The sequence below is a fragment of the Mustela erminea genome, chromosome 11 (genome assembly GCF_009829155.1).
Source record: "Mustela erminea isolate mMusErm1 chromosome 11, mMusErm1.Pri, whole genome shotgun sequence".
In the NCBI taxonomy this organism is placed as follows: domain Eukaryota; kingdom Metazoa; phylum Chordata; class Mammalia; order Carnivora; family Mustelidae; genus Mustela; species Mustela erminea.
This window is the reverse complement of record NC_045624.1, coordinates 48078796-48104195: the sequence shown is the minus strand read 5'-3', so window position 1 is coordinate 48104195 and position 25400 is coordinate 48078796. Positions and strand designations below refer to the sequence as shown.

Below are 25400 nucleotides of genomic sequence, written 5' to 3'. Positions count from 1 at the left end.
GTCATTACTGTAACAATGTACCATACTAGCTGTTGGCTATTTTTAGCACTATACTGAGATGATGATTTTTTTAATTTAAAGGACAAACTTCCATTTAGCAATCTTTATTTTCCTCTTAGAATAAATTAGAACTTTATAGAAAACAGTATTTCCTAATGCAGTGGAATGTGAAACAAATGTAGTCTTGGTCTTGAGCAAATGATTGGTTTCTTCAATACCTTTCTAGAAAGTCCCCAACTAGAAACTAGTCTTCAGCTACAAATTACATATGTATGTGTATATGTTTGTGTGTGTGCATGAGTGTACCATATTTGATTACACAATAATTTTGGAAAACTTGCAAATTATGGAAAGTCATAATACCCATGCTTCTACCATTCCAAAATACCCAGATACCTACCATTAAGATTTGATATAATATGATATAATATGCTTTTAAAATTTTATTAGTGAAAATCCTTGTCCTCTGATTGAGATGATCATAAGATTTTTAAATATGTTAATTCAGCAAAGTAGATTTATAGATTTTCTAATATTAAGCCATCTGAGTACATATGAGATAAACCTGATTGTAGGTTCGATTTCTTTTATACATGGTTGGATTTAGTTTGCTAAGGCACTTTTTAAAACTTTTTGTTTCTGTATTCATGACTGATACAGACCTAAAATTTTTCTCATTTCTCTCTCTTTCTGGTTGAACTATCAGAGTTACTCAGCTCTCGTAGAATGAGTTGGGAAGTCTCTTTTTTTCTATTGTCTGGAAAAGTTCATATAAAATTGAAATGATCTGCTTCTTAAAACTCTGGTAACATTTCACTTGTTAAAAATCATCTGGGCCTAAAGTCCCCCCTGTGAAATGATTTTTTCTTTTTAACCACTTCCTCAACTTCCTTAACAGTTAAAAGATGACTCAAGTAGGGACAACTGGGTGGCTCAGTCAGTTGAGCATCTGCCTTCAGCTTAGGTCATGATCCCAGGGTCCTAGGATGGAGCCCATCAGGCATCCTGCTTAGCAGGGTGCCTGCTTCTCCCTCCCCCTCTGCTGCTCCCCGTTTGTGCGCGCGCTCTCTCTCTCTCTCTCAAATAAATAAATAAATCTTAAAAAAAAAAAAAAAGATGATTCAAGCTAATTAATTATTTCTCGAATCTGTTCTGAAAAAGTTAAATTTTCTACAAATAGCTCTAGCTCTACCCACAGCAATCTGGACCAAAAATTCACAATTCTTCCAAGTTGTGACATCCTTTTGCCTGGACTTAGAGCAAGTTAATGTATTTTGAGAATACTAAATAACAAAAGTGAGTTTTGTTTTATTTTTGTTTTCAATGAGGAAATTGAGACTCCTGTAACAGGTCTAAAAATAACTGGGTATATCTTGGGTACCACAAAACTGTAATTGCTATTTCAGACAAACAAAAACAGGTATGCATAGATTTTAGCTGCCACTTACCACCAGAAACAGGAGCATCCATGAAAACTGCTCCCATTTTCTCAACTTCTTTGGCCAATTCTTTTGAAACTGCAGGGTCAATAGTACTGGAGTCTATCAATAGTGAGCCTTTCTTCACTTTTCTAAGTAAATAAATAAAAATAATAGTCTTTTAAAGCTGTAATTTTATAGTTTTAAAAATATAGTGTGCAATTTGAATAAACATTTCATGCAACTACCTAAAGAATTAGAATCTGCTAAAAGCTGCCAGATATCAAGGAGGTCTTTGCTTTAGTATTAAAAACATTATTAGAACTGGTTCAAAATCTCACATCCATTTTCAGATCAATTAAAGTTCAAAGTAAACCCAAACTCTTTCAAACAAACCTAAATAATCTAATAAACTCCATGGTATAAATTCTGGTTTCAGGTGAATAACACAATACCATAATAATATAGGTAGGCAATTTAAAACACCTAATAACTTTAAAAGGTCTATTGTAGGATTTAAATTTTTGTTTGTAAAGTAGCTGAGGCTCTGTAAAAAGTACTTTATTTGTCTTTAACAAGCCATATTGCAAATTTCACACATCCATGTCATTTCCACTAGGTAGAATAAACATAAACCATTGAAATTTAGCCATTTGCTTCAGGGTGGCATACTCTTTAATAACTATAGTTTTTTAAAGATAAAATAAAACATCAAAGAAGCAGAAAGGAAAATAAAGGAATGGGCCTGCAAATCTCACAGATAAAGTTTTTCTGTTCTTTACAGTAAATGTATATACATACTTTGGCAAAGTGGGGAAACAGTCTTTTCTTCTATCATATTTTACATCAATAGTAGAGGGCATTCTTTTTTAATATTTTATTTATTTATTTGACAGAGAGAGAGATATCACAAGTAGGCAGAAAGGCAGGCAGAGAGAGGGGGAAGCAGGCTCCCCACCGAGCAGAGAGCCCGATGTGGGGCTTGATCCCAGGACCCTGAGATCATGACCTAAGCTGAAGGCAGAGGCTTAACCCACTGAGCCACCCAGGTGCCCCAGTAGATGGCATTCTTATAATAAGATATTTTCACTTATACTGTAAGTGCAGATTTTATATAATCACATGGTTCCCTTATAATCTATGCCTATCTTCACTGGCTAGGAAATAGACCTAAGTTATCATTTATTTAAAGGGGTATGGCTTATCTTTAATTCAGACTTCCCAAAGTCCTTACTACAGATTAACTAACCCAGGTAACACTTAATCATAATTACAACTGGAAAATTAGAAATGAATAAATATAAATATTGAAGGAGGAAACAGAAAATCACTGCTAAAAAACAAAGAAAAATCTTTCTATATAAAAAATAGTATACAAAATGCTTTAAACAACAATTTTAATAAACATATGAATTGATCTGGTCCAAATGCAATGATTGGGTATATTCCACAGAAAAGAAATAGCATGCTCTGTATAGATCACCTCAGTATGTGGAAGTTTCACTTTGTGTAACCTGAAAATTAAGTATTACATTTCCCAGTGTTGTGTGACAGTAATATTCTTAAGTTTTTAAATCTTTAAGCAAACGGGAAACTGGCTCAAAAATTACATATGTACTACAAATGGGGAAATGATTCTGACCCAGAAGAAAATAACCACCATGAAAAGCAAATTACAGTTCAACTTGAAGCCACATTCTTTGAAAGCACTCCTGGACAAAACTGTTCTGCTAGTTGGCTACCATATTCCTTAGTAAAGAATATTAATAAACACAGGATTTTGTCTCCAAACAAATTGTTAGTAACTTAGAATTGACAGGCAACACAGGGCCATATTGGGACAGACTCCATAATGAGACAGCTAGGTTACCTCAGGACCACACACACCATGGCCTTGAGGGCTCCACCCAAAATGAGGGCCTTTCAACCTTCCCTGAAATCTAAACATTTATCTTATCGGTTTTCTGCCTAATATCCACGCGTCTTTTGCTTCCAAGTCTGTTAGTTTTCTAAAGCAATTCAATTCCCAAAAAACCTCGTATTTCATGTATTACAGCTTCATGAAATTAAACCCTTTCTTTTAGCCCTACATATGTCCACAGGGCCAACCAGTTTGTTCTAGTTCTTTGCTGAAATTCAACAACAAGTTAGAAACAGGAACGAGTAAAACCAGAAAATTAAATCGGAAATTCAACCACTGTCTTTCTAAAACAACCACAAGGCTTTGGCAATAGACAGAAATTAACCAAAAAGGTTCTCAAAGCCAGGGAAGCTAAGTACTGGCTAGAAAACTCTGACCTAAATTACATTTTATTTAAAGAGCTACTGCTGACCTTTAATTCCAACTTCTCAAAGTTCTTACTACAGATGTACTAACCCAGAGGACATACAATAACTTTTTATAATATAATAAAATGTTAAATAATGGTGTTCTTTCCAATGTTTGGTTTTATTTTTCATAGAAACCTTTTCCTGCATTTCTATAAACCATAAGAAAATTATGCTTGTAACATTTGTATAGTTTAAAATGCAAGCTTTAAAAGTCTCTTAAACATGTTAGCCATGAAAGTGTAAGTTTAATGCAAAAGTTAAGTAAAGAAACAGAAACAAAAAAGAAATTATTCCCAAAAGTCACATGCTTGCTTTCAGTGAAAAAATAAACCCTTTACAATGAGAGAGAAACCATACCATTCACTTTTTAGAAGTAAGAAAACTGTACAGAAAGGTTTAACAAACATAACTGTAATTTCCTAAAGTATTAACAAACATGAAATTCATGGACTATCATAACAAGAAAACTTCCACGGTTCAGAAATACATACTTCAGAATTCCATTTGCTCCAGAATAAGCTTCTATTGCATTGATACTGGTGGGCAACATTGTAATAATTCTGTCAGCTTTTTCAGCTACATCTGCTGGGGAAGATACTACCTTTAAAAAAAAAAAAAAATTACAAAGGCACATTACTTAAATTAAAATGGAAACAGTTTATAGAGCACAAGCAGGATCCACTTTTTACGCATGCTGACAACAGTGACTGAATAAAACTTATTCTTGTTTCCAAATGAAAAACAAAAACATTTACTGCCTAAAATAGAGAGTCCATTCCTTATACACATATAGATGCGGTTTCTATGGAATCGAATCTACTGTTTATTTTAAAAAGTGTGAAGTGAGTTGAGGGGGAAAGGGCAAAACCCAACAGTCCTGGGAACAGATGTACTTCTCATGGATTCCTCCAACTTGGGATTCTTAAACCGCATACTTTTTGGTATAAGCTTTGACTAAGAAAAACAATCTAGTGCAAAAGAGATGGAAGCTGAACTCCAGGATTCACCAATGATTCCACAGACAGCAAAATCCCCTAGTAAATTCTCAAGCCCCAATTACCACCATTCCCCAGTCTCCATTTTCAAGAGGAAAAAAGGCAAAAAATTAAGCCTCTAAGGAAAGGACAAGGTCAAGGACAAGGATATGAGCACCTCCTGAATAAGCTGTAAGAACCACCATTAAAGGCCGAGCATGTGAGCTACCAGGACTCTTGTGGAAACTGGAGATACAAGAAAAACACACAAATAGGCATCAAGGTGTGCTCATTTCCACCCTCATTTCCACCTTATGATGACCACAAACACACTGACAAGAAAAGTTACTGTCCATCCTGTGTATGTGTGCATGCATGCAGAAATGTACGTGCCCTCACTGGCATTCCCCAAAACCCTGCTCTCTCTCACACATGCCCCTTGATATGCCTGGCCAGCATGTTGGCGACCAAAGAGGTCAGAAGAGGCTGGGAGCTCACTTCTTGATTCAAACGTGCCTTTAAAAAAGAGAACCCATCACCCCAACTGTCATGAAAGCTTTAACTCTCTTAAAAAATTTTTTTAATTTTTTATTTTTTAATTTAATTTTTTATTTTTTTTAATTTTTTAATTTAAAAAAAAGACAAAATGACTGTCAGGAGGATAACTGAAGATTTCGCTGTAGAATGATGTACACATGTATCAGAAATGGACATATTTTTTGCTAGGAAATGTGAACTACCATATAAGCAACCTAGAAATGGGAATGCCTCTGCTTCTTGTGTGGCAGAATGATACCTAACGTTTTCTTTTTGTCTTTGACGTACAGTTGATGAAAGTGGAAGAATGGAAAGGCAAACAGTGTGTAATCTAAGTATTATGAGCTAGAGGTAATCACAATTCAATTTTCCCTCACAGACTATTAGCTTAGAAATCAAATTTGAGACAAACACAGTTTTAACATAAACTAATTTCATAAGTCATACTTTAACATGTCAGGCAATCAAGTATCCTAACACTTTGTATATTAACATTAAATGCTAACATAAAATATCTCAGACCCTAAAACAAAAAAAGGGATACCCTCTCTTTCAATGTTTCATTCTAAAGGCAATATGGCATTTTAGAGGCTACACTGTAGCACATCAACAGTACATTTTGATACATCACTGGGATTTGCCCTAAAAATTCCGAAAAAAAGAAAAAAAAAACTTTTTTTTTCTGTAGAATTACAATGACATACTTCAGTTAAGTAAAAACCTTTCTGACACCCAAATAAATGCTGAGATTCAAAAAGAGGCAACTGTTTGCTGGCAAACACCTCAGGTTGACTCAAGAAAAACAGAGTTGAGTAAGATGAGTATAAGAATAGGAAAAGTTATAGGAGCAGTATTTCTCTATTCCAGGACTGTATCAAGAATATGGGTTACACAGAGCCTCATCTCTTTGTCCCCCCTTCAATGAAGTAAAACGATGGCATACCTATTTCAGTGGCCCTTCCTTCTATCCCAGCTCCATCTCTCTCTCGATCTTTCAGAGACTGTGGTAAGCCCTGAGGTCTGAGTCAATTTCAGACTTCCTCTTAGGAATTCAGTGAGTCTCTTCCATTGAAGGAAATTCAATTCCACCTAAATAACTCCTTGAGAGGTGCCCTTAGGGGCACCAACAATTAGTTCACAGATCTAAGTATACTTCACACCTCCAAGCTTCTCATACCCATGAACTGGCAGTGCCAATTCATGTAACTGCCAAGTGCATGGGGTGCCCAATCAGCCCCCTGCATCCCTAGCATCTGCTTCTTGGGATGCCTGGATTGCCAGAGTACTGCTAATCCCTCAATTATATATTATATAGTGCCAAAGCTCACAGGTCCGGAAAAAACACACAATGATCGTGATAGCTGGAATGTCACCACTATATTGGCCACAACTGCTCCATATCTAATGACTATATACATTTGGTACATTATAGTAAGTCTCTAATTTGCACTACAGAATGCAAGTTTATTAGACAGACACACAGACAGGTGTGTCCAGCTATTCAAATCATCTTGACTTCCGTGTGATGACTTCAAGACTCTGAAATAATTGACTGACAAAATTTGGCCATGACTCAAAAGCTGGGGGGAAAAAAACAAATCTTGTTGCCAGTCTGACACTAACCACAAAAGCCTTTAGGAGCCAAACTAATTAGAGTCTCTTCAATTACATTTACTAATTGAATGGATAAGCAAAGACAGCATGGATCAGTGAAAGGAACACTAATTTGGGAAGCCAAAGACCCAGGTTGAGTTGCAGCTCAGCCACCAAGCCCATGTGTGATTTTGTGAAAATCACTTAACCTCTCTGGCTTCAATTCCTAAATCTATAAAGTAAGAATAGTGACTTGGGTTATCTTTAAGGGCTTCAATCTCCAAAGTAGAAAGGAAACTTAGGTAAAGAAATTTTCCACTTAAGTTCTAGGAAGGTAAAGCCTCTGTGAAAAAGAGCTCATGAGATATGATCAGTACAAAGGTACAGTATTAATAAGATTCTTCTGCACCTTCTGTCTGCAGACAGTCACTGACCTGGCTGACTTGGTCACTGCTCTGCTCTGTCATGACCATGCAGAAAGATCTCTCGCTAATTCCATCTGCTTCAAATCCTAAATTATTATGAATTAAGATGACTCTATTTTTCCATTATCTCAACTTTAACTATAGGAGATTGGTTCCTTTGTGTACCATGATCTCTTCAGTCTTTGAGAATTTTTGTAGCCAATTTCTCCGGATTTAGATTCATCTGTATGCTAGTACCCATCAATGGCAGGTATGCAATATAAGGAGTAGAAGACTGGACAAATTAAAGACAAAATCTGCTTTGCTGGGTCAGGGGAAGGAGGGAGGCTTCGAGCATCAAGGCCCAGAGGAATCTGAGGGAACTGCACCTCCTTTTTACGTATCCATCAGAAGACGACAACTGTTAACTAGTTGCTTTCCACAAAGAAAAATCTCATTGTCTCTTCCAAATAAAACAGTCACATAAATTAAGCTCAGCATTGCTTCCAAGTAAGCCAAGTGGGTAAGAGAAACTTGCTAAGAAATAAGATGAACATGACCTTGGTTAAACCTGCCATTCTGTGTTTTTTAATCTTTCCAAGTAGAAAAGCACACTGTTACTTCAAAATTACACTACAGTAGAAAAACTGACAAAAACAGTTTGTGCCTACATCTTAAAACATCTGGTCAACAATGATGGAGAACACTTAGTAAGAGGCTTTTAAAGTCCTCGTTTAACAAGACCTGAGTGGATGCCAGCTTAGATCCCAAGACAATTACTTAACCAAACATGCTCAGCCTTACAACCCAGGAACAAGAAGATAGCTTCCAAGTTTTCAAAGAGAAAACAAAAGAAAAGACAATCTAATTAAGCCTAGTTCAACCAGGAAACTCACACAGGAGTGGTGTAAAAGTCCCAAGACTGTGGCACAGATCAGCAGCATCTCCAAGGAAATTCCTAGACAATGAAAATGAAGCACAGGTCATATGCCCTTGACCTAACACTTAAAAAGAAACTGGTATCTTCTGTAAAATGAAAGTGGGATGGAAGGGACAGTGCAGAACGTCTTCTTAAACAGGGATGCTCTCAAATCACTTTATCTCCTAGTATGGTTTTAATTTTTACCATCATTCTTTCATTTAAAAATATGTCTATAGGGCACCTAGATGGCTCAGTTGGTTAAGCATCTGCCTTCGGCTCAGTTCATGATCTCAGGGTGATGGGATCGTGTCCCACATCAGGTTCCCTGCTCAGTGGGGAGCCTACTGCTCCCTCTCCTCCCAGTTCCTATTTTCTCCTGCTATCTCTGCTCACTCTCTCAAATAAATAAATAAAATCTTAAAAAAATATATACATCTCTAGTTCTCTTCCAAAGCACTCTGGACTCAGAGACTCAGCCAAGACTAGTATGTTTCTATGAGTGGTGTTGGGGAATGAAGATTTGGGAGAGAGATGGCAGAGATACAACCACCACCACCGTAACAACAGCAGTAAGACTAATAATAGCAGTAATAGCACTCTCTACATGCCAGGTTCTCCACGACTAAAAAGGTACTATTAAAATCACCATCTTATAAAATGAGGAAATTTAAGTAAGAAGAGTTAAATAATTTGTCCAAAGTTATACAGCCAGCAAATGGTAGAACTGAGATTTAAGCCCAGGTAGTCTGGTTCCAGGGTTTTTTATACCACTGCATTCACAATTTATAAATTCATGATTTCTAATAAACAAAGCCTTGATAATTACCTTTGTAATGTAGGTTACATTCTTAGGAAAGATTATAAAAGTTGAAATGATGCATCTTTGTAGGTTAAACCTGAGTTTCCAACAGAAATAAGGATATAATAAAGGGACACTGAAAGAGGAATGCCCACATTTTTTGCGGAAAGGACCAAAATCATATTTAACCAAGTATAAATACCCTATCAAAATAGGTTAAGTTTTGGGGGGTTTTTTTGTTTGTTTGTTTTTTAAGTAGGCTCCATGCCCTCCATAGAGCCTAACACAGGGCTTGACCTCACAACCCTGAGATCAAGATCTGGGCTGAGATCAAGAGTTGGATGCTCAAACAACTGAAGCACCCAGGTGCCCCAAATTCACACTATTTTTTAAAGTAAACTCTATGCTCAACATGGGGCTTGAACTCACAACCCCATCAAGAATCACATGCTCTACTGACTGAGTCAGCCAGGCACCCCTAGAAGAGGTTAACATCTAAAGGCATAATAAGGGCGCCTGGGTGGCTCAGTGGGTTAAGCCGCTGCCTTCGGCTCAGGTCATGATCTCGGGGTCCTGGGATCGAGTCCCACATCGGGCTCCCTGCTCAGCAGGAGCCTGCTTCCTTCCCTTCCCCTCTCTCTGCCTGCCTCTCTGCCTTCTGTGATCTCTCTCTGTCAAATAAATAAATAAAATCTTTAAAAAAAAATAAAATAAAATAAAATAAAGGCATAATAAATTGATTAAATACCACCAATCATGTCAAACATTTTTAACATGTCAAAGTTTTTATTTCTTTCATAACCCATGCAATATGTTCTACTACTAGACTGAGCTTAAAGAAAACCTCCAGGGTTGGAATATCTAAAGCATTTCTTCACCTGGAACTGCAGGGGGCTATCACGTAGCCTCTTGGAAGGAGGGAGGAGCCTTGGAGCAAAGCAGAGACAAGAGGCAGACAGAAAGGAACCTGATAACGTCTATGCCCAAAATTTGGCTGTGCCATAGGCCAGACCACTCCCCAACTCTTCAGTTAAACGGTTAAAAGAAACAAGAAATCCCCACTTTTTGCTTTACAAAAAAAAATGCACTTCTTCAAAGAAATGTCCAAAGCTCTTTAGAACCTATTTTGGTAACCTCTCCCTGCAAATTTCTCGCTGAAAGCACAGTCAGCATTAGAAATCAACTATCCAGTCTATGCAATCGTTGGCGGCGGGGGGGACCTCATTTTCTCTGGCTGCCATTTTATCAGTTTCACCTCACATAGCAATGTTGGGAGAAGGCAGGGGCAGTTGCGGGGGGGACACTTGTTCTTAAAATGAAGTATCAACACAGACTCCTGAACTGCTGAAACCTTGAACGCTTCATTGCACTACTGTGCACAATGGCAATAAGTTTCGAGGTTTTCACCTACATTTTTCTATCCCATTCCATGTCTGGTCTTTGTCTTTTAGTAGAAGAACGAAACTCATTTGTTCTTTTATCCAAAAATTTTTTAAACTAAATATAGCTATGAAATAATAGTGCTGACATTTTAATATATCAGAACTTATTCATCCACATTATTACTTTTTGAAGTACTGATCTTAGGAAATCACACTTGTTCAAATGACATCACCACTATTCAAAAACGTTTTTTAGGCTGCCAGCATAAATTATTTAATAAATGTTTTCATTTTATTATGGCATGATACTCCCCCTCAGGCCCAAAGTTTTCTTATCCTTTATCCTTCTAAGTTTCATATTCTCCTACCCTCCACTGCTGTCATAATCAATACTCAGAGGATCTCACAAAGTCAAGGTCATAGGGGAACCAGAGATGTGAGGAAGAGAAGATGTGGGAAAGGAGGATTCTCTCTTCCAGGCTGTTGCCTCAGAACTTTTCCCACCATGTGTTGGGGGCAGGGATGGGAACTGTAGACAAGAAGCTAAAACAACTCTTTACTTTTCACTAATCTGAGAGGAGCAGCTACCCACAATCCATCTTCTTTCTTTCCTCATACCCACTTATATATCTCAAGGAAAAGGAATATCCAATAACTGAACCAGTGTCCTAGAATCTTCTCCTTTTTATTTAGGAATCTGGGAGATCCTGTCTCTACCACATTCATTTCAAACTACATCATTTCTGTTTGGAGGTGAGCAAAGATTATACATAATATTTTTTTTAGTTCCTCTGAGAAACGAAATGACTCTTAACAGTTATAGTTCCCTATCAGAAATGAAGTGATTCTTAACAATTATTATTTTTTTATCCTCAAAAACTGCTTCAATTCTTCATTGTCATCAAAACGCAATTTTAATAGAAACTTCCTTGTACTAGTATTGAGTCTTGCCACCTGAGACACCTAACATGCTGCCAGATCCAACTCAACCTGTTTTGTTCTCCGCAGCACTAGGTGGACTGTTAGACATACAGCAGGTATTCAAAAATTCTACCCTAGAGTAGAATTCTACCCTAAGGCAGAAATTTCTAGAAATCTAATCTGCTCTTTACACGGGCATTACGTTTCTTAGTATTTGCTTTAAGTCTATCATCCAGAAGTGGGCTGTTTAATTTTATTTTTTGTCTCATTTTTTTTCTATATTTCTCAGAAAATTTTTAGTACTCCCCCAATTCTGGGATTACATTCAGCCTTACCACTCCACAACTTGCACAGAACTTCCTTCGTATCTCGAAAAAAACAAAACTCTAAATTCAGTTACTAATATATGATCTCCTGTTATATGAGTTATTGGTAAAGGTTAACAAATTCAAACAGGAACTGAGCAGTAGATGCTATCATCTTTCCTATATAGTTATTTGAATTTTACATTTGAAGAAATTAAGGTACTATAGAAAAAACTATATCTGAATCATAAAATTTTTACATGACAAGGTCTTGAAACAAAGCATTCTGAGTTTCTGAAACAAGTGCTAAGTCTGTAATTAAAAATGAGTAGGATATACTCTAGTCCAGAAATTCTTCAAACAACCGTGACAGCCTAAAAACAGAACACTTGAGATCCTTCATTCACTCAGCTCTGTACTTCATATGGCACACAGTGTTGCTAGGTTGTCTCCTGGTTTAATGGCCAATAACATATATTCACAAAGTGTTGCCACACAATATTTATGAAATACATTTACATATATTCTCATTTAAGTCTCATAATCTAATGACACAGGTTGTAATGATTCCCATATTATAGATGAGGAAGACAGCTGAAATAACTTGCCCCCAGTAAGAAAGCAGGTAAGTATCTAAGCTGGGATTCAAACTGAGTTTCCTATCCCTAAACCTATTCTTGTCCTAAGACAAATTATGCCTCTCAATAACATGGGAAGCTATTTCTACCAAACTACCTGCTTTCATAGCACAATCAGTAAAGTTACAATCTCAGAAAACTAATATAGAGCCAAAACAAGCCCTTTGACCCAACCTGAGAAATGCTTGCAGTCACCTGCCAAATAACAGACCACCTCCATCTTTGTTGCACAGACGGATGCTGGATGAAAGTTAACAATAACAACAATACAAAAATAAATATATAACATGTATATAATTAACAATGAAGTAGGTTTATAATTCCATTGTGTACACTCATTTGTCATATTTATTTTTAAACATCAAAATCTAGAAAAAATCTAAAGAAAAGGCCTTACCTGTTCACCTGCATCTTGAAACTCCTTGCATGCATCAGGGAACACATCATAAATAATGAGTGGATAGCCATGTTTCATGAGGTTTTTTGCCATTGGATTCCCCATGTTGCCCAGTCCAATGAATCCAACTGGAGTCTTAGAAGCCATTGACCTAGAACATACTGATTTCAATAAATTACTTTCAGTAAGGGCAGTGACATTTCTTATTGTAAACACTCAGTCAGTATTAGTTAAGTCAATTGTTACTGAGATGTTTTCTACCTTTATTTTCATTTTTTTTAGATTTTATTTATTTGATAAAGAGAGACAAATCGTGACAGAGATATCAAGAGAGAGCACAAGCAGGGAGAGCAGCAGGCCGAGGGAGAGGCTGAGCTTGGAGCTAGAAGCAGGACTTCACACCCTGGGATCATGACCTGACCTGAAAGCAGGTGCTTAACAAACTAAACTACCCAGGAGCCCTGAAATGTTTTCTATTTTTAAAAAAAACCTTTAAAATGCTAGTTTTAAACTAATGATCTAATCACATTTAAAGACATCAACCACATACAAACATCTAATTATTTAGTTCTATAGAAAACAACTACACAATTTTAAGCAATCTCTCCTGCTTTCTACCTCTATAACATCCCTTTTACCATTTTTAACAATAAATTATAAAATGTTCTCATTTCTAAAATATATGTTTTACAGGCCCAACCACGTGGCCTTTGCTCTATAAAAGTTAGTCTGTGAGGCAGGGAGGGGTCACCCTCTCTGTAAAGGGCGGCCCCAACCAGTCTGTTTGACAGTCGGTTTGATTCTTGATGCTTGGCACGAAATAAAGCTTTGCTTGACCTTCGCTTTTTATCAGTCTCGCTCCTTTGACCATGGACCCATTATTGGCGGACCCAACACTATCTATATTATCACCTTTAATAATGCATATGACAAAATATTCAATGAAACATGTATCTTGGACAAGGTCCAAGAACAGAAAAAAGTTTTTTACCTTCCCACCCCCATATTTATAGAAATCATCCTCTCCAATGGTATAAAAAAATCTTAGTAAAATGTTAAACCAACTAAGTCACCAGTTTATAACATGGGTTCTAGGGGAGAAGATGGAATGCTTCCATGGGCTTTAAATGGCAAGGGTAATAGTTTCAGTGCCTTGGGCTATTAACAACTCCATTCACTTTCAGAGAAGAGGCATTTCCATTTACAGAAAAGGAATTGTTCTTAAAAAGCTGTATGCAGGTTTTGTTTGATTTTCTTCATTTTCACAGAGGCCTTTTGAAATCATACTGGGGCACACAATCCAAAGTAATGATTTTTGCAAGAAAGAGTAAAGGGACTTTGCATTGCCATGAAAATAACCTTACACATCATGTCTTCATTTCTAGATTAGAACTCCACTCAACAAGGGGCGCCTGGGTGGTTCAGTGGGTTGAAGCCTCTGCCTTCGGCTCAGGTCATGATCCCGGGGCTTGCGTCGGGCTCTCTGCTCAGCAGGGAGCCTGCTTCCCTTCCCCTCTCTCTGCCTGCCTCTCTGCCTACTTGTTATCTCTACCTGTCAAATTAATTAATTAATTAATTTAAAAAAAAAAAAAACCTCCACTCAACAAGTATTTACTGCATGAAGTACTATGACAGAGCCAGAGATAGACATAAGCAAGATACATACAGTCCTTGCCCTTGAAAAGCTCCCAGTCTACTGAGAGAAGAACTCTACTTGCCCTTTTTCCACCACTGAAAGCTTTACTTTTCCTTTGTCTTTCAAGGACTCTAGTTATACAACTGTGTAGTACACCAACTAATTACAGTCAGTCACCCCTTTGAGTTTCAGATCCTCTCAACTGATGGATCCCTGCTCGTCCCTGAATTTAATTTAAATGCAATCAGATTTCCTAAAACCAAATTATTTGAAGCTCTAAAGCTTAAGAAACAGAGGTCTTGAGAGAGACAAACCCTAAGAGACTCTTACTCAAACAAAACAAACTGAGGGTTGCTAGAGGGGAGAGGGATGGGTAATGGACATTGGGAAGGTCTGTGTTGTAATCAGCTCTGGGTATTATATAACACTGATGAATCACAGATCTGTACCTTTGAAACAAATACTACATTATATGTTAATTAACTGAACTTAAATTTTAAAAAAGAAAGAAAAGAAAAGAAATAGAGGACTTCTGGGTGCCTGGCTGGCTCAGTCGGTGAAGCATGCAACTCTTGATCTCAGGGTTGTGAGTTTGAGCCCCATAATGGTGTAGAGATTATGTAAAGTAAAATCTTAAAAAAAAGAAATAGAGGTCTTCTTGGGTTAGAAACATATTTAATTCCTTTTAACTTGACGCTTGACTCTAACATTTCCATTAAACATGGGTGTCATTCTTGTGCAACATCACCCTACCAGTGCTAAGTTTTAACACCATGGGTATAATAGGAGTCCTGTGGCTGACTTTCTGGCCCACAAGGGGTTCAATGACAGAGAAATGACACCTAATTTAAATGCTACAATATTAAACAGAATGAGAAGCATACTTTGTAAGAGAACTCTAACACTAATAACTAACTCCAGTGCCTGAGGAGACAGTTCTAGAAAAATGTTGCTAAGGCTGATGATGTCAAAGATCAAATGTACAACATTTTTCTAGAACTGTCTCCTCAAGCAAGAATAATAAGAAAAATAAACCACTGAAACTATATAAAGACTAATATAAAAGTAACAGTATTATTAGTGCAGGTCTCTCTTTGTTCATTTGAGCTGCTTCAACAAATATGCCACAGTCTGAGTGGCTTAAACAACAAACATATCTCACACTTCTCCCATCCAAGTACTAACCAGGCCTGACCCTGCTTAGCTTCCGAGATTAGACGAGATCGGGTATCTCACACTTCTGGAAGCTGGGAAATCCATGATCAAGGTGGCAACAGATCCAGTGTCTGGTGAGAACCCACTTCTGGGCTTGTATATGGCTATCTCCTTATATCTTAACGTGGCCAAGAGCAGCGACCGAGAGGACAAGCTCTCCTGTCTCTCTTTATAAGGATACTAATCCCACTCATGAGGGCTCCACCCTCATAACCTAAATTACTTCCCTAAGGCCTCACCTCCTAATACCACCACAGTGGGGGTTAGGATTTTAACATATTGGGGGGGGGAGCAAACATTCAGTTCATAACATTTTAAAGCCATAGACTGGATAGCAATAGCATAGCAATAAATTGGATTATGGGTTAGAATAAAGGAAAGATCAAAGATGACAGCAAGAAAACAGGGCTAGTAATAACCTAAGTGGAGAAATCAAGAAAGAAAGCTATCACCATCTTAAATAAAGTAACTGAACTATCAAAGAGCTGGAAGACGTCCCACAAACTTAGAAATATAACCAATTAAGATCATCTCAGAGATAGGATGAGAAAAAAAGACACATATTTGGTAACAATCTGCTTTAAGGCGAGAACTGAAAACGTGGTAGTTGATAAAACTGCCAAATGAGAGTAAAAGACACTGAAGAGCAAAGCCCAAGGGAATATCAACATTTAGAAGTCAAAAAGAAGAAACCAACTCTAAACCAACACAGATGTTAAAATTAGGTGACAAGGATATTAAAAGTGATAATAACTGTAGTCTGAATTGTTCCAAAGATAGAGATATGAAAGATACAAAAAAAAAAGACCCAAAATTGGGGGTGCCTGGGTGGCTCAGTCAGTTAAGTGACTGGCTTCAGCTCAGGTCATGATCCCAGCATCCTGGAATCAAGCCCCAGCTCGGGCTCCCTGCTCAGCAGAGAGCCGGATTCTCCTCCCTCTGCCTGCCGCTCTGCCTACTTGTACTTTCTCTATCTGTCTGTCAAATTAATTAATTAATTAATTATTTTTTTAAAAAGACCCAAAACTGAATTTCGTAAGACGAAAAGGACCATGAGTAAAATGAAAATCACACTGGGTTAAAAGCAGAAAAGATACTGCAGAAGAAAAGATTAGTGCTCTTAAAGACATAACAATATAAACTATCCAAAACAACATGCAGAGAGAGAACTTAATAAATAAAAAGAACAGCAGTGAGCTGTGGGACAGCTTCATCTAGCCAAATACACACGTAACTGGAGTCATCAAATGAGATAAAAGTAGAGATGGAAAAAAGATATGAAGAAATAACCGCCAAAAATGTCCAAATTTGACAAAAACTATAAACCCTCCACCATACACATCCGAGAAGCCCAAGGAACCCCAACATGGGAAACATAAACACAACTATACCAAGACACATCATAATCAAAATGCTCAAAAGCAGCCAGAGAAAAAGACTTTATACACAGATGAGCAAAGATAAGGCAGATTTCTTGTCAGAAACAAGGCAAGAGAGAACACAGTAGAGCATCATCTTAAAAGTACTGAAACAACAACTATCAAGGAAGGAATCTACATCCAGTGTAAAAATACATAATTACAAATATTTGTGTATGTGAAGGGACAGGAGGAAATTTGGAGGCATGTCGGATATGTTCACAATCTTGATCTTGGTGATGGTTTCACAGGTACATACATGTGTCAAAACTCATTAAATTGTATGCTTTACTTAAAAAAAAAAAAGATTTTGGGCGCCTGGGTGGCTCAGTGGGTTAAGCCGCTGCCTTCGGCTCAGGTCATGATCTCAGGGTCCTGGGATCGAGGCCCGCATCGGGCTCTCTGCTCAGCAGGGAGCCTGCTTCCCTCTCTCTCTCTCTGCCTGCCTCTCCATCTACTTGTGATTTCTCTCTGTCAAATAAATAAATAAAATCTTTTAAAAAAAAAAAAAAGATTTATTTATTTGAGAAAAAGAGAGAGTGCAGGAACGGAGGGAAGGGGCAGAGGGAGAGGGAGAAGCAGACTCCCTGTTGAGCAGGGAGCCCCACGTGGGGCTCAATCCCAGGACCCTGCAATCACGACCTGAGCCAAAGGCAGATGTTTAACCAAATGAGCCACTAGGGCACCCCAAACTGTATGCTTTATATATACACACTTTAGGGGTGCCTGGGTGGCTCAGTTGGTTAAGCATCTGCCTTCTGCTCAGGTAATGATCTCAGGGTCCTAGGATCAATCCCTGGAGCAGGCTCCCTGCTCATCAGGGAGTTTGCTGCTCCCTCCCCGTCTCTCCCTCTGCTGCTCCCCCTGCTTGTGCTCTCTCTCTCAAATAAATAAATATGTGCAGTTTATTATAAGTCAACTATATTACAATAAATCTGTCTTTAAAAAGCCAACATGTTGGGGTACCCGGGTGGCTCGTCAGTTAGGCATCTGCCTTCAACTCGGGTTGTAATCCTGGGGCCTTGGATCAGGTCCCGCATGGGGCTCCCTGCTCAGTGGGGAGACTGCTTCTCCCTTAGCCCCTCTACCCCACCCCCCAATTGTGTGCTCTCTCTTTCAAATGAATAAATAAAAATCTTAAAAAAAAAAAAAAAAGTCAACATGTTTATAGAACAAACAAGAGGGGCCCTGGGTGGCACAGTCAGTTAAGCTTCTGCCTTTGGCTCAGGTCGTGATCTGAGCCTACTTTTCCCTCTGCCTCTCCCCTCCACCCCAGCTTGTGTTCTCTTTCTCTCTCTCTCTCTCTCTCTCTCTCGCTCACTCTCTCTCAAATAAATAAGATTTCTAAGAAGAAAAAAAGAACAAGAGAAGACAGCTCTCAAATAAGATATTAAAGTGATGTATCAATCAAATGCAATGCATAAAGTTTGGAGGGATCCTGATTTGGAAAAAAGAAAGAAAAAAAGAACGAACTATAAAAGATATTCTTTTTTTTTCAAGATTTTATCTATCTCTTTGACAGAAAGAGATCACAAGTAGTCGGAGAGGCAGGCTGAGACAGAGAAGGGAAACAGGCTCCCTGCCAAGCAGCAAGCCCGATGCAGGACTCAATCCCAGGACCCCGGGATCATGACCTGAACCGAAGGCAGAGGCTTTAACCCACTGAGCCACCCAGGTGCCCCTATAAAAGATTTTTTTTTTTTTTAAGATTTTATTTATTTGACAGAGAGAGAGAAAAACCACGAGTAGGCAGAGAGGCAGGCAGAGAGAGAAAGTGGAGGAAGCAAGCTCCCTGCGGAGCAGAGAGCCCGACATGGGGCTCGATCCCAGGATCCTGGGACATGACCTGAGCCGAAGGCAGAGGCTTTGACCCACTGAGCCACCCAGGCGCCCATATAAAAGATATTCTTAGGAAAATTATGGAACTTTAAGCATGAACTAGATATTAAATGATGTTATGGAATTGCTAATTGTCTTAGGTAATGATAATTTGGTTATTTTAGAGACCATCCTTATTCTTGGGAGATTCACTCTGCATTATTTAGGGCTGAGTGTTACGATGTCTGCGTTGTACTTTCAAATGATACAAGTGGGATACGAATATATAGATATGGGATATGAATATATTGGAAAGAAATAAAGCAAATAGGTCAAAATGTTAACAACTGTTAACACTAAGCAAAGATTACACAAATATCACTGTATTATTCTTTCAATAATTTTGCTTGAAATTTTTCATAATAAAGGGGAAAAAAACTCAACATATCTATATGGAAAAAATACCACAAACATGACAAAATACAAATAACCAGGAAAAACACCTGCAACACACAAGAGAAACAGCACTTTTTTGGTTTACATGCAAATAGCTCTTTAAAATCTAGAAGAAAAATACGAATGACTCATTTTTTAATTAGACAAAAATCACAAAATAGTGTACAGAAAATATTTAAATGACGAAAAAACTTTAAAATTATATTCAATTCTGTCATAATTGGAGTAATATAAAACAAAGCAATGTAATATCATTTTTCAGTTATCAGATGAAGAAATTTATCTCTTTGATAAAACTACAGGCAAGGAAGGACTAATGAAAATATGTACTCCTGCACACTGCAGAATTACGTATTAGGTCAGCCTTTTGGATAGCAATTTGAAAAAAATTTATCTACATTTGAATTTTATTATGAAAATTAAAATTAAAATGTACCTACTCTTTGACCCAGTAATTCCATGTCTAGGAATTTATGATACAGGGAGGTCTCACACTTTTTTTAAGGGGTCAGGTAGAAAACATTTTCAGCTTTTCGGGCCATGAGGCCCTGTCACAGCTATTCACCTCATCCACTCTAGTTTTAAAGCAGCCACAGACAAGCTATAAACAAATGACCAAGCTTGCAGTCTAATACTATTTTATTTACAAAAACAGGGGACCAGCTATAGGCCATAGTTTTCTGACTCCTAGTACACATAAACTCTAAACAACACAAAAATATATTTTATTATAGTACTGTTTGTAACAGCAGAAAAATTGTAAACTAAATACACATTAACAGGGCACTTGATAATCCACGGGAAAGCAATACAATGAAATATTATGCAAATGTTCAAAAGAATGTGTTATCTAGAAGTATAGTGAAAAAAATCTCCAGGATAGGTTATTAAGTGAAAAAAAGCAAGCTGAAGAGCATTAGATATAATCACATATAATATATAAGGAGAAAAGAATATATATGCATTAACTTTTATTGAATTTCTTTAAGAATACATAAGAAATAGTTGTTACATCTAGAGAGGCCAGAGATAGAGAAAAGATTATTTTTTATAACCTTTTGGGTTTTTACTCTATGCATCCAATTTTTGTAACTACTTTTATAATAAGATAAAATACAAGCACTGGTACACAGTGTTTACTAATGTTATATGACTTTCTGGAGAGAACTTTCATCAAGTGGACATATGGGGATAAAGTCAGTTCTGAAGCAATCAGAGTAAAGACGGTGATAAAACAGATTCAGCAAAGTGGATTCACGGCCATTAAACGTTGCAGGTTGACTTTCCAACATCCCTTCTTCCCAGAGCCAGAGGCAAGCTCCAAATAACCTAACCCAATAATGGTAATTCTGGTTCTCTACAACTGACAGCTTCCACACACTGGCAGCCCAAAATCAATGATTTGGCAATGCTGTGGGTAATCTGAATATGTAACAAGGAATGTTACAGAGATTAACAAAAGGATTATATGTAATCAGCAAGTTTCCTTGACTATCAGTGGTAACACTACTTAAATGAACAGCCAGGAGGAACACAGACCACAGACAATACAAGTCATCCAGAAAAAGAGCAGGAGTTGGAAAAAAGATAATACTAGAAAGCTATCAAAGGCATCTCTGAAATTTCTGATTATAATTAAGTCTGAGGTCTGAGATGGTTACAGATAAACCTAGAGAGGGACTTGATGCAATGAGGGTGCAGAAAAGTATGTCTATGTATTTGGAGGGGGAAAGGAGGGAGGGGTCAAAGGACCAAGTGAGATGACAAGGATATACAGCACACTGGTTAACAACAAGGGGGCAGGGGGTGGTGTAATATTAACCAGAAGGCTAGTTCAGCTTTTGAAATATGGGTAGTATAGCAATTCCTAGCAGTGAGATCTTGGAAGAGGTGTAGGAGAGCACTGATGTTAGTTGTTATAGTTGAGGCTCAGCTTTGGATAAGCCAATATGAAAATCAGTGAAGGTAAGTTTTTTACTGATGGGCTCAGTTGTTCTCTTCATTTCATTCTTGCTTGTGGCAAAGATAGAGAAAGGGTAGTATAATTAGATGATTTAATGTCAAAAGAGAGGAATTTTTACTGATGGTGATAATATTTAAGAACAACTCTGAAGGACAACCATATACAAGACCTAGGTTCCAACCCAGGCAAGGTCACTTCTTAGACATATGCCCCTGAACTAAGAAGTTACCTAACTTCCCAAGACATTAAGTTTTATCAACAAGAGTCACTACTTCAGCTTATTTAAAGACATTTAAGGACTCCTTGAGATAATACATGTAAAGTGCTGAGCAGTGCCTGGCACATGATAGGTCATTAAGTATTTGCTACTTTTACTATCAGTAGTCAAGAAGCAGTATGGGGGTACAAGTCCTATGCCAAATGGCCATTTTGCCCAGCAGGTAAGAAGAGCCAGAGTGTTAGAAAGGGACACAGCGTATTTTAGAGGATGCTCTCTAAGGAAATAGAGCTCTTATTTAAGGTGAAGCATCAGGAGTGCTTGGACAATGAAGAATATGCTCCTAAAGAGGCAGAAATTCAAATAAGCATTAAAGAATTCTTACCCTAAATTCTTATACTTTCAGACTTAACAAATTTTCCTTTAAGTACATCACTCACATTAATGTGTAGAAATAGAATCAGATGATAGCTAAAATCAAGCTGGCAAGAAATCAGTCAACACAATACAAAAATGACCCTGGTTGACTGGTAAACAAACTAGCTAGAAAATTTGGCAAAATTAGTCTCTAAATCTATAGATGTAAAATTTATCGGTTATGTCCTTTTTCTCTAATACAGGGGCAAAGTTATCTACAGCTTCGTAACATGCAGTGCTACCAAAAACCAGCCTACTCTAAATATCAAAATGCAAAAAAACTGTAGAAAACTGGAAAATATGAAAAAGTATCATCATGGGGGAAAAGTTAATCTCCCTACACAAAAATAATCACTATTAGCATTTTGCATAGCCCTGCCAGTCTTTTAAGTGCATTTTCTCATTATATTGAGATTATATTGTATACACAACTTTTATCCTATTTTATTACATAATATTATGTCGTAAGTATTCTATTTGCTTTAATACTAAGCGTTAACCAAACTAAGGGTGGTGACTTACTCTACAAAGGCCTTTACTGTTTGAGTTATTTTAGAAATAATGTAACAAGTATGTAATCTCACAAGTCTAAGGTCAACTTTTGGTCCAAGGACCATATGCAGCTTTTCAGAGCTTTATGTGCAACCCTAGAGGCTAATGTTAAGGAATAAACTGCTGTGTATCTTATTTATACTATGCATTGCTTTGAAAGTAGATTTCATATACACAAAAAGGGCCATAACAACAAAAAAAAAAGTTATTCCCACTTCTGTATATGATTCCGGTTAATTTTCCCATTCCACTTTTGGTCGGGGGTCATTTTAAGACCGTGATACAAATTATTTTTCCATGTACATGTTGATGAGTCACAATGAATACAAAGGGCCTATAATTATAGATTTTTTTCTGTCAGTTTAAAGAAGTCTAAACTACAACTAATTACCTTTTAAGATAAAATACAAAACTTTTAAATAAATGGTGATGAAATAGTAATATATGTAGAGTTTAATATTTCTTTTATTTTTCCTTTTTGATGTTTTTAATATTTTAAAATTAAAGTATGCTATTAACTAGCAACCTTTAGTTCTCTTTTTTTTAGTAAGCAAATTGCATGGATCTTTGTAATAGTATCATCCATATGATATAAACACACTAAACATACAATAGAGACAAATCTCCCACAGAATTCAGAACACTTCATAACATTACTATTTGAACGTGTTTCTTTCTGTCCCTAGACTCTAGATTTCTGCGTAAATTTATTTATTTTTTAAGACTCCAATGTCAAAAAAAGGTAACACAAAAGTAAATTTAGTGGGGTGCCTGGGTGGCTCAGTTAAGCGTCTGCCTTCGGCTCAGGTCATGAGAGCCCCATGTAGGGCTCCCTGCTCTGCAGGAAACCTGCTTCTCCCATTCCCACTCCCCCCGCTTGTGTTCCCGCTCTCGCTATGTCTCTCTCTGTCAAATAAATAAATAAATAAAATCTTTGGGGGGAAAAAAAGTAAATTTAGTGAACTAAAATTCACAGAAACATTTAAACAATTCCAAGTAAAAACAATTGTTGAAATGTTTTAAGCAATCATCACAAAATGAAATATTTAAAATTCATCATAAGTCTACCTCCATACATCTTTGGGTCAAAAGGTCAAAGAACCCAAAGAACAAGATTATACGCCAAAGTAGTCTAACCAGCACTGTGGTAGGCTCTCCCAGTTGAGAGGCAACTATGACAGTTTGGGGCCTCAGGCTCTTCCAGCATGAATTCAAAAAACTTTCATATCTCTACTGGGTACATCCAAGGTTCATTAAAATATCATTAGAACACCTTATAAAACCACTAAGTAGTACATATATCTTCCCTGGCTAATCAACACTGAAACAATAGCTCATTCATGTGAAAACTGGAGTTACATTTAGTACTAGAAAAGTGACTAACAGATTTAAGTATCTCCAAAGTGGGAGGCATTTTTTTGTAGCTCAATACATACATGTAGCTCAAATACTGGTTACACTCAAGTTTAGCAGATTCTGTGATTGTGTAGCAGCTGTTCTCTTGCATCACACAGAGCCTAAGCCAGACAGGAAATTCACAGTTCTGCTTAGGTATTACTGAGCCTGAGAAGGGAAGCTATCAAGCATTAAATTCCCAGCCTGGTATTTTTCTACATGATCAGACAAATATTAGTACCAAGACATTTTTAAAAATCCTGAGTATGAAACTGCTCAATAGTGCATTGTTACACTCTCAAACTTTTACAAAAAGACAATGGCAATGTCTCCATAAATCAACCAATTTTTTCAATTAAAGAGGAATGCTGGTGTAGTAGAAGCTGCAGGAATGAGAAAAAAAATCAAGAACTACTTTCTGGATCCTGATGGGATACCTTAATTCATTCATCCAAGGGGCCTCAGGTTCTCCATTGGGAAAATGACAAAGATTAGATCTCTGTGCATCTAAGAAAGTGCCTCTTCCTAAGTCGATGGTTGGCTTCCATAAGTTATAATGGTGTGCGGGGAGAAACAGAGTATGTGCAGGCCACAATTTTAAGGACGCCGAAAGTGTCTTGGTTAATAATCTGACAGAAGTGCCAATTTCAGGTAGCACAGTTACCAAAAAAGCGGGGCAGAGGAGGCAACTCCTGCTAGTCAAGAGGGTGACTTAAAACTTTGCTGGAATGACTTGTCACCTGGTTTGTATAGACGACCACGTGTGTAAGACCATCCTACGCAATTAAGGTGGTTAAACAAAAATCAAACCCCACTGCCCGACGGCACGCCCACCAGGGTGCATCGCTGGGGGCGTTGAGAGTCACAGGGATGGGACCAGGTCCACCCTGAGGTTGGGCCCTCCAACTGTCTTCGCAGCCCTTACTCCAAAGAAACACGCCCCAGAGCCAAACATTCCTCCCTTAACCCAAGCTCTTCCCACCCCTTCCTAAGTCCCCAAAAAGGCGCTGAAAGCCATTCATCTGGATCCCGGGGGGGTGGAGAGGGATTACTGGGGGGTGAGGGGGAAGACTAGCTGTGCGAGAGGTGGCCGCAGAAGAGGCCAGGCCTTGGGACCAGCCAAAACTGGGGGTTTTAAGCCCCGACCCAACCGCAGCGCCTCCCGTGAAAACACCTCTTCGGCCGTCAGGGCGCGAGAAGCAGGTAGCCGGAGGAGGGACGGGGGAAGAAGGCGCGAGGTCCTTACCCGCTGCAAGGCTGTACGCTGCCGGGCGCTGCCGGCGGCTCCAATACCGGAGGCCGGAGACGGCTCCGCGGAGCCGTAAGGAGGCTGCCATGCTGCCCCCGCCCCGCCTCCCCGCGGTGACCTCCGCGGCTCCCGGCTCACCCACTGACTGCAAGTGTGCGCCGCGGAGCGGGCGGGACCCACCACGGCGTGGGGCCGCACGCGCACGCGCTCTGCAGCTCGGGGCGGGCGCCCACCGACGAGGGGAGGAGCGCGACGCGAAGAGGCGCGGCCGGGCGAGACAGGGGTCGTCAGTCCGCTTACGGATAGGGAACCAGACCAATCAGGATTCTCAGGTCTCCGCACTTCGCTAACCAATAGGAAGCCTTTAGGAACCCCACCCACATCAAGCGCCCTGGCCCCGCCCCCAAACTCCTCCCTCGTCTAGCGACTGCAGGCGGGAGTCT

General features: G+C 38.3%; 1 protein-coding gene across 1 annotated transcript in view; it reads right to left on the bottom strand.

Annotated features, from left to right (window-relative positions):
- HIBADH (3-hydroxyisobutyrate dehydrogenase) overlaps nucleotides 1–25181 on the bottom strand; it is a 107555-nt gene extending 82374 nt beyond the window's left edge. Inside the window, exons 1-4 of the mRNA XM_032304511.1 lie at nucleotides 24955–25181; nucleotides 12622–12782; nucleotides 4241–4350; nucleotides 1449–1570 (exon numbers count right to left, since the gene is read on the bottom strand). Of these exons, the coding sequence (XP_032160402.1) occupies nucleotides 1449–1570; nucleotides 4241–4350; nucleotides 12622–12782; nucleotides 24955–25045 (484 nt within the window). The 5' untranslated portion in view covers nucleotides 25046–25181. The remainder of the gene's footprint in view (nucleotides 1–1448; nucleotides 1571–4240; nucleotides 4351–12621; nucleotides 12783–24954) is intronic.
- Nucleotides 25182–25400: the final 219 nt, after the last annotated feature.